The 9,963-nt window shown below is 44.4% G+C and overlaps 1 protein-coding gene across 2 annotated transcripts in view; it reads left to right on the forward strand.

Moving 5' to 3' along the window:
- Window positions 1–8,983, forward strand: part of zeb1b (zinc finger E-box binding homeobox 1b) — a 49,946-nt gene extending 40,963 nt beyond the window's left edge. The window contains exons 4-11 of one of the 2 annotated variants that reach the window (XM_030774357.1): window positions 703–717; window positions 1,041–1,199; window positions 2,774–2,976; window positions 3,389–3,500; window positions 4,131–5,833; window positions 6,104–6,284; window positions 7,812–8,153; window positions 8,376–8,983. In XM_030774357.1, the coding sequence (XP_030630217.1) occupies window positions 703–717; window positions 1,041–1,199; window positions 2,774–2,976; window positions 3,389–3,500; window positions 4,131–5,833; window positions 6,104–6,284; window positions 7,812–8,153; window positions 8,376–8,686 (3,026 nt within the window). In that variant the 3' untranslated portion in view covers window positions 8,687–8,983. Of the gene's footprint in view, window positions 1–702; window positions 718–1,040; window positions 1,200–2,773; window positions 2,977–3,388; window positions 3,501–4,130; window positions 5,834–6,103; window positions 6,285–7,811 lie in introns of both variants that reach the window. The other variant, XM_030774356.1, reaches the window with a different exon arrangement.
- The last annotated feature ends 980 nt before the right edge of the window (window positions 8,984–9,963 follow it).

The raw sequence follows: 9,963 nt of genomic DNA on the forward strand, positions 1-9,963 counted from the left end.
ATATTTGACAGAATATTTACTCAGGCCCGTTATGATTTTTATGTGATTACTGTCATGGAGGTTAAAAAAAAAAGTCTGTTTTTGTTCTGAAAGGCAGAAGAGGTTTGTTTGTTCAGACGAGGTTTGCTTGGGCGCTGTCGCTGTCCTTTGAGTTCTCAGTCCCGTTCTGAGTGAGGACATCCTGAATGTCAACGGCGTGTTCGTGACTTGCCTTCCCTCAGTGAAGTCATCTCCACTGTCAGGGCTCAAGCAGTCAGACAGAGAGAGAAACTGACAGCACACGGGCAGGACGGAGGGACAGAGAGAACGAGAGAGACGCACACATACACTCAGAGAGAAAGAAAGTCATCATGTTCGATGGTTTTTTTTTGTTGTTTTGTTTTGTTTTGTTTTTTATTAAATCTCCACACGGCTACATCTCTTAAACAGTTCTGACACACAAAGCCCAAATGTCCTCAGGTGCACATAGTTGTTGTTTTGACTCACTTGCAGATGACATTAGGAGTAATTGCTGACATTGTGGACTCATTTTCAGCGTACGCATGAGGAGACTCGTATTTGAGGCGGAGGTTTTCCGAAACAGCCCCAGGGTTATGTTTTCCCAAAGCCTCGTTAATGAAGCCATCCTTCGTTAGGGTGTGGAGAAGAGGAATATGCCTCTCAGATGAACACGCAGCTCATTTAGCGGCATGTTGAGCACAGCTGGATGTTCAGCGTGTGTAGCTTGGAAAGTGAACACGCTAGTTCTGATTCATTTTCATTTGGTTTGTTTTTAAGACATGATAATGGGGCCAAAGGAAATTATATTGTCCTTTTTGAGTGAGGTTAATGCGATTGTGTTTGTGTGTGTGTCGGTGTGTGTGTGAGTGAATGTAGAACATAATTATTTTAATTGTGTAATCATTTCTTTCACAAAATCAAAACATGCAAGAAGTCATTTTGTTTTGTGGCTAATTTAACTATCTATGTAACTCTTGGGTTATTTTGTTGAAGTGCTGTTTGTGGATTCTGCCTAATGACGTGTGTGTGTGTGTGCTCAGTGAAAGACGAGTGTGTTTCGGATGGTGAGGACGAGAGGAGTCGAGACCCTCTGGTTGAAGAGATGCTTCAGAAGGGAGACACTGCTGTCATCTTTCCCGAGGCTCCAGAAGATGAGCCACGCCAAGGAACGCCTGAGACTAGCGGCCACGACGAGAACGGTACACACACACACACACACAAAACAAACACGCGCACACACACAGATACACACACACACACACACACACACACAGACACACACACACATTCACGAGTTTAGTAGAGCGCACGCTTGCACTGTGTCACTTACCTGTGAACACATACTGGGCTTTTATGGCCTAGAATGTTCCACCTCTTTCCTCACCTGTCTCAATGGAAAAAAAGCAGACTGCAACACCTGAACAAATCTTTCATACCTATGCTATTTTCTCACGTCCCTGTGAGGTGTGTGTGTGTGTGGGAGTGTTTCACCTGACCGGTACTGAGGTTTAATACATTACCTGTTAACAGGTAATATGTTACCTGTGTGAGAGTCCGTCCAGCCGAAACCCCTGGAGGTACATTTAACCTTCCAACCTGTTTTTGACAATTTTAATGGACAGAAAGAGCAATACATACATTACCGCTAAATAGCTGTACGGCCCATTTGTTAGCTGGAAACACTAATATACGCTGTGAATACCTGCCGTTTATTTTAGTACCTTTACTTCAGTGAGGCCATCAAATAAATCATCAAATGACATTTACATTGTTATGATAATGTTTGAATATTTGTAAACGTGTTCCACAATATGTTACACAGCTATTTGTGCCACTAATTTAGAATGTGTCCTCTATCTGGTAGAGTTAATGTGCTTTTGTACTGAATCCTGGCATTCACATTGTATCTGTTAGTCACAAACAGAAAGAGCTTCCTTTCATTTTCCCCTCATGTGAAGTACCTTTAGTACAAATGAGGAGTGCTTGTTTTTTTTTTTAACTTTTTTCTGTTATTCACTTGTTTTTTCATCATTTTAATTATTCACCTCTTTGCCATGTTGTTATTTTGGGTGACGTTGCTGCTATCACTTGTTTGTTTCATTCCTCTTCTCTTCACCCCCTCTTCATGGTGAAGATCTCTCAGGATGGAGTGAGATAGCTTTTCAGCCCTCCTGCAGAAACTCAGTCAGACACATCAAAGAGTTCTCTACACTATAGCCTATGATTGAAGTTCATATATTCCCCCCACTTCAGCGTACACTCCAAACCGGTGACATCAAGACCAGCACGAAACAGATCCATGTGCACGGGCGCGCGTGCGCGCACACACACACACGCGCGCGCACACACACACAAACACAGACATATTTACTTAAGTTTATTCATTCTTGTATGCACTCTGGCACAAACAAGCAGAGCCACACACACACACACACGCACACACACACACACACACACACACGCACACGTTTTCTCGAGCTGTTCATGTCCCTTAATTCACTTTCACGCCCACGTAATGTTCACAGTGTGTCTCTCGCATTAAATATTTAAAATACGAGAAGTTCACAACTTTTCCTGTGTCTGTGAGTGTGTGTGTGTGTGTGTGTGTGTGTGTGTGTGTGTGTGTGTGTGTGTATGTGTGTGGTGTGTGTGTGTGTGTGTGTATGTGTGTGAGCGCGTGCGCATGTGTCTGCAGATCAAATTTGTCAGGACACGCTGTCTGTGATTGATCTCTCATTCTCTCACTCTCTGTCTCTCTCTTTCCCTCTCCCAGGCACTCCAGATGCATTCTCTCAGCTTCTCACCTGCCCATACTGTTCCCGTGGTTACAAGCGCTATACCTCTCTAAAGGAGCATATTAAATACAGACATGAGAAGAGTGAGGACAATTTCAGCTGTAACCTGTGCAGCTACACCTTTGCTTACAGAACACAGCTCGACCGACACATGAGTGCACACAAGGCCGGACGAGAGCAGGTATTCTTAATGTTGATTCAGTTTTTTACTCTCTTAAACACAGGCTGTTTTCAAATTTGAAAACTGCTTTTGTGTATAAATAACAAATCCAGCAAAACTGAGAATTTCACAAAACTGTATGTTGGTAACTTTGATTACCAGTTGTGTCGAGTTTTCCATTGTGTAATAAGCAGTGGGTTTAGAAAAATAAAATGACAGATTCACAGTTCTGACACATAGCTTACTTCTCAAAGCACTGGAATAAGTCACAGGTGTGTTTGTATACTCAAAATCTGTTCTTCATGTTATTCCCGTGAACTGAGTTAAACATCTAACATGGACCCTGAAACTGAATGGTTGACTGCCTTTACAGTTATCTCTCTTCCCTCTCCTCTCTGACTCTCTCTCTCTCTCTTTCTTTCTCTCTGCACAGCGACACGTGACTCAGGCAGGAGGAGGGGGTAACCGCAAGTTTAAGTGCACTGAATGTGGCAAAGCCTTCAAGTACAAACACCATCTGAAGGAACACCTGCGGATCCACAGTGGTGAGTGGAGCACGGCAGTCACACGACAACATGTTCATTTGTACATCCTTCTGTTAGTGCCTGTGCTATTTTCTTTGTGCGTGTGTGTGTGTGTGTGTGTGTGTGTGTGTGTGTGTGTGTGAGAGAGAGAGAGAGAGAGAGAGAGAGACTGATTCACAGGCTCTTGTGTGGTATTTGCCATAGACACAGCTGTTCTTGGCTATAGTGTTGTTTGTATATAAACTATTACACTATTTATGAGTTGAGAACGAGCTGCTCTTTGACCTGAATGTGCCATAACGGCGTTTGTGTTGGCCCTGAAGGCTACATTTAAAACTGTGTTGTTCAGTGAGGACTTCATATCAGGGCCTACTAATCACCCGCTATTTGGTCGTTAACTGATTTATATCTTTATGTTACAGCATTAATTCAGTTGGTGGTTTGTAATGTTGAACCAGCGCATACAGTTTTGCAAAGGCACTTCTTTAAGTAATTATCTTTGGCTGTTCTCTGTGTTTTTCTAAAAATAAGAATTTCAGTATAATTTAGTAGTCTATATCAGCTTGTATATGAAAGTGTGTGGATTTTGGTACCTGTCTCCCCATAAATTTTCCTCTCTAAATTTCTCTGCATTTGTGCGTGTCATTACAGGAGAAAAACCTTATGAGTGCTCCAACTGTAAGAAACGTTTTTCTCACTCCGGCTCCTATAGCTCCCACATCAGCAGCAAGAAGTGCATTGGCCTGATCTCAGTCAACGGTCGGCCAAGGCCTCCCTCTGCCATCGGTGGCACCAAAACTCCCCAGTGCCCGTCCCCCTCCCTTCCCTCTTCTCCGCCCTCCGGCCGGACGCAGCTCCGTGACAAACTGGACTCTGGAAAACCCCTCCAGGAACAGCTCCCCCTGACCCAAATCAAATCAGAGCCTCTGGATTACGAGTACAAGCCTGTGGTAGTGGCCCCCGCAGCCGCAGGCGTCAACGGCGTTTTCCAAGGGGGAGCCGCCGCCCCGCTCCAGGGGGCGGTACAGGCCGTGGTCCTGCCCACCGCTGTGGGGCTGGTCTCACCAATCAGCATCAACCTGGGGGACCTCCAGAACGTCCTGAAGGTGGCAGTGGATGGCAACGTAATCAGGCAGGTCTTGGAGAACGCTCAGGGTAAAGGACAGCAGGCGGGTACTGGGGCTATCGGTATCTCTCAGGCTCCTCAGCAGGTCATCCAGGCCATAAGTCTTCCCATTGTGGACCAGGACGGCACAGCCAAAATCATCATCAACTACAGCCTGGACCCAGCCCAGGCCCACAATGCACTGCAGGGCCTAAAGAAGGAGCCTCAGACTCAGAATCCAGAGGTCTGCAAGGCGGAGAAGTTACCAGAGGACCTGACGGTCAAGACAACCAGGGACAAAACCACCACCACTGTGGAAGAAAAGAAAGAAGAGGCGGAAAAGAAGAAGGACAGCGCAGATCCCTGTGTGCCATATGCAAATTCACCACTCACACCTAAACACTGTGGTAAAGAGGGGCAGCGAATCAACGGGTCAGAGCTGGAGGGGGGTCTGTGCCCTGGGCAGCCCCCTCTGAAGAACCTTCTGTCCCTACTGAAGGCCTATTTCGCTTTAAACGCAGAGCCCACCAAGGAGGAACTGGCCAAGATCTCTGAATCGGTCAGTCTCCCAGCAGATGTGGTAAAGAAATGGTTTGAGAAGATGCAGTCGGGACAGATTTCGGTTGCCCCTGCTTCGCCCTCATCTCAGGGTGACCAGGCATCTTCTGAGGAACTTGATGGGGGATCACTCAAGCCTGTCCCAGAGGAGAGTGCTGAGATGGACTCAGAGGGGCAGGAAGTGAAGAAATGTAACCCAACCGAGAGTGCTCTGACTGGGATGAACGGGACAGAGAGCGCCCCTGCATCCCCCTCACCATTAAACCTATCTGCAGACGGACCTGTGCCATCCAGGACGGCCGAGGAGGGTGAGGGACCCCTTGACCTGTCGCTACCAAAGTCGGCTGCCACGGCAACCACGAGCGGCGGTCACGCCAACAGTGTTTACTCCGTTCAGGAAGAACCCCTGAACCTGACTTGCACAAAGAAAGAACTGCTCAGCAATGCAAGCTCCGCTGCTGCCATATATGCCAGCCAACCAAGTGCCAACCCCATCAACATTGTGACCACTCAACTGCCCACACTGGTGGCGATCACAGACCAAGGCAACAGGCAGTGTCTGCAGGCACTCACCACCACTAAACAGACCATCCTGATCCCACAGCTAGCCTACACGTATACCACTACAGCCTCTAGCCCTGCAAGCACAGACACACAGCAGAAGACCATACTGCAGGTCAATGGGATCAAAGTGAGTCCAACACACTTACGCTCTACAGAATTATTCCCCTGGGTTTATAGATGAAAAGAGATGAAATTCTATTCTGTGACTGATGTTCCTTGAAACAATACAATGTGGATGCTATAGAAAAGGCATGATAGACATGTGCAGAGAAATTACAGACACACACACAGTTATTTATGTAATCTTTGGTCATTAATAATTGATTGGCTTATTGTAGGTCTCTGAAGTAATGTAAAGCAGGGTTTATTGACCTATTCTCCATTGTGCGTTTCGTAGGAGGAGAAGTTGGAGACAGGGTCAGAGGTTATGTCAACTGTGGAGGAACATACGGACTCAGACTCGGGTCCACTGAGGAAGAAGATGAGGAAGACCGACAGCGGCCTCTATGCCTGTGACTTATGTGATAAAATCTTCCAGAAAAGCAGCTCATTGCTCCGACACAAATATGAACACACGGGTATGATACACATGCATATACACACCTGTGTAAATAGAGAGGAAACTGTCAAATAAATACACAGCTTGTGGGTCAGACACACACACACACACACACACACACGCACACGCATACTAACCACCTCTACACTGCTTTAGACATTCCGTCACCTTTCAACTACTAGGAATCCAAAAAAAAAAGAAAAAAATGGATATGAAGGGGGGGAATTTTTTACTAAGAAATTATGTTTGCAGCATTACCTATTGTGCACTAAGCAACCCAATGCACATTAAGCAAGGAGAAGAGGACTTTATTCACATTTCCAACCGCTATTACTCTATGCAAGCTTGAGGGCGTAGGTGGTTACTTGCTTTCTCGTTCTTCGGCCAAGCGCATTACCTTTTTTTCATATGAAACACTGGCTGTTGCGTCAGGTCTCTGGTAGTAATTTACACTCCCGTCTCACACTGAGAACATGAGGCAACAGCTGAGCCAAGAGCAGGTCATTTCTCTCCCAGAGACACTGTTTAGATACCTGGCGATCAACTACCTTCCCGCATCCAAATGACATCACTAAGCCTTGAACCAGAAGGGGTTTTTCAGGGGTTTTTTTTTCACCCCCTCTTCTTCTCCTTCTTTTAAAATCCGTGCTGTAGTTAACTGTTGCCTTCAACTGCTTCACTCTTCCAAAACATTTTTGTTGTTTTGACCACTTGTTTGGTTTTTATACCCATGGAAACTAAGTGATGAGTAATTCATAATCCTTCGAATATCCACACATGGGATTTTAAAGAGGGATTTCTGTGTAACAGCGCAAAGGTTAATAGGGAGCTGAAAAATATACTCAGTTGTTTGTAAAGGCTACTCTTTGACTTCCTGTGTAGATATGCTTGTTTAGGTGTTGTGTGCATTAATAGTGTATTAGTTGCTAAATAATCTTGTGATTATTACCTCATGTGTATGTATGATTCTACTTATATAATGATTCAGTTCCTTCAATATTGACTTTTTAAGTACTCTATTTCATTTTAAATTATTAATTTTTTAATTACATTTAAGTATAAATCCTTCAAAAGATTCAAAACAAGCTATTGCAAAACAACCTTTTTTTCTGGGCAGTCAGCCATATCTTGGTTGATTTTGAGGTATGCTGGCAATCATTATCCTGTTTAAAGTTGCATTTGACCCCTGACGTGTGAAGGTTAGTCACTATCTATCCTCTCTCCTGAGGGAGTTCTTTGCATTGCTCTGTCACGACGGATGACAAATGGATTTTACATCTGAAGTTCCACCTTTTCATAACCTAGCAAAGCAGGTGGCCTCAGGAGACCCCCAATACACCTCCTCAAAACTCAGATGAGTTTTCAAAAGTAGCTTGTTTGTGCGCATTTATTATCTAGGACTTCAAATAATTATTGGGGGTGTCAATAACTTAGCCTCATCTTGCAATGGCGATTTTTTTTATTGGAATACATTTTGAAAATAGACATTTGTATGTTTGTAAATCCGTTACATCTGAAATAAAAGTTTTCCTTTTCTGTCTTACAGGTAAGCGACCTCACGAGTGCGGCATCTGCAGTAAGGCCTTTAAACACAAGCATCACCTGATAGAGCATATGCGCCTGCACTCGGGGGAGAAGCCATACCAGTGTGACAAGTGTGGCAAACGCTTCTCCCACTCAGGCTCCTACTCTCAACACATGAACCATCGCTACTCCTACTGCAAGAAGGAGGCCCAGGGCCATAACCAGGGAGCCGAAGAGGAGGACCACGCCGGAGAGGAGCAGCCGCAGAACGGCAGCGCCGCTCCCTCTCCTCCCTCCCACCTGGACTCAGACGAGCGAGGGAGCAGCGCAAGGGAGGACGAGGAGGAGAGCGAGGAGGAGATGGGCTCCAGCAGCATGGTGGATGAAGACGAGATTCAGGTGGTGAGGATTGGAGAAGAGGGAGGGGAAGATGATGAAGAGAACGGAGAAGAGGAAGAGAGGAAGGAAGAGGAGACGCCAGAGGAAGCGATGGAAGGAACAGAAGAAAGAATCGGGGAAGAAGACGAAACGAGGGAAGGGGAGGAAAGGCCCGAGGAGAGGATGGATGTGACGGAACACGTCGGAGAGGAGGAGGAGGAGGAGGAAGAAGAGTTGGAAGGAGAGAATGGCGAAGAGATGCTGAAGGTGGTGGTCATGCAGGAGGAATGTGAGGTGGAGGAGGAGAAAGGAGGAAAGGAAGAACGAACAGAGGAGGAGGAGGAAGAAGAGGAGGAGGAGGCCATGAATGCAGATGGGAGTGTAGCATCAGACCAAACAGATGATAAAAAGGACTGTGAAAATGAAAACGGAGAGATTATGAAGGAGAATAATAAAGATGGAATTCAGGAAAACAGTGTTACTGAGAAGAAGAAACACACGAGTGAGAATGGCAAGTGAGAGATGAAATGAAGATCGCCCGACAACTGTGTTTTGTATTGCCTTTATTATTTGCTACATTGACTTATGTAGTCATTTGAAGGAACAAAATGAAAGCTTGCAGATCTGTCTTTCTCTTCAGAGAATGGACTTGATGGTTCTGGAGAGCAAAAAAAAAAAAGACAGAAGAAGAAAGAGAGAGAGCGCTTGTATGCTCTGACGCTGCATTTTAGCCCACTACTGTGTACAAACCCCCAGGTGTGCCTGAAAAAGACAACAAAAAAAAAAAACAAGTTACTTTTTCCACGTGTGAGCAATTTTCAGTGTTATAAATATGGTTTGTAAAAATGCAAAGTTTAATAACAACAGCGACGACAACAACAACAACAACAAAAAAAATGCTTCTAAAGACTGAAAAGCTACAGTCGACACGTTTTAGCTAATAATTGTTTTATTACTAAAACACCTTGGATCATTTCTTTTTATCAGTGTTACTAATTTTTTGTCACTTTTGTTTTAACCTAAAAACCTGTACAGTTGGGAGAGAGATTTCTATACATTTTTATTGCCAATGAACAAAATTCAGTATTTTATTGCGTTTGAAAGAAGGAAAGAAAAAAATATCCTGTGCACTACCATATTCCCAGTTTACCTTTTGGAACACCTGTGTGGGCCGCGTGTTGTTGTTTGTCTACCTTTCAGTATTAGCGCACTAGTCTTAGCCAGCGCTAGAAGATCATTTCTTTGTTTGTCTGTTGATTGTTTTGAAGTGAATTGTGAGCCTTAAGATTAAAAAGATGAGGTGGGATTGGGATTGGACTGGGAAAGGTTAGTTATTTCCAATCCAAATAAACTCTCTTGAGAACAAAGATTACAGAGTCTGCAACCCCAGGCCTAAGTAAGAATTTCCGATGGGTTGATTCTGAAAAATGTATGGAACAAATCATCAAATTTCAGGTTCAAAAGGAAGATGAGATGGATCATACTAAGCTTTTCCAAAACCTCCAATAACCCCCCCTCCCTTCCCTTATGCAAAAACATGCATGTTGTAAGTGCCATTTGAACAATGCTGATCTGTTTCTATGACGCTGTTGCTAGGCAGCATGTTCACATGGGGGGCTTACGCTGTCTTTCTTTTGGTAGCAAATTTTAATCCCTGAACCCGAACCACTAGTCCGGATTTAAGGACATGACTGCCTCTTTTTTTAATCAATTTAAACAAAAAAAAAACAAACAAACAAAAGGACTACATTGCATACAAAAATCAGGAAAGGAAAAAAAAAATATGTTCAAAAATG

The sequence above is a fragment of the Chanos chanos genome, chromosome 5 (assembly GCF_902362185.1).
Source record: "Chanos chanos chromosome 5, fChaCha1.1, whole genome shotgun sequence".
Classification (NCBI taxonomy): domain Eukaryota; kingdom Metazoa; phylum Chordata; class Actinopteri; order Gonorynchiformes; family Chanidae; genus Chanos; species Chanos chanos.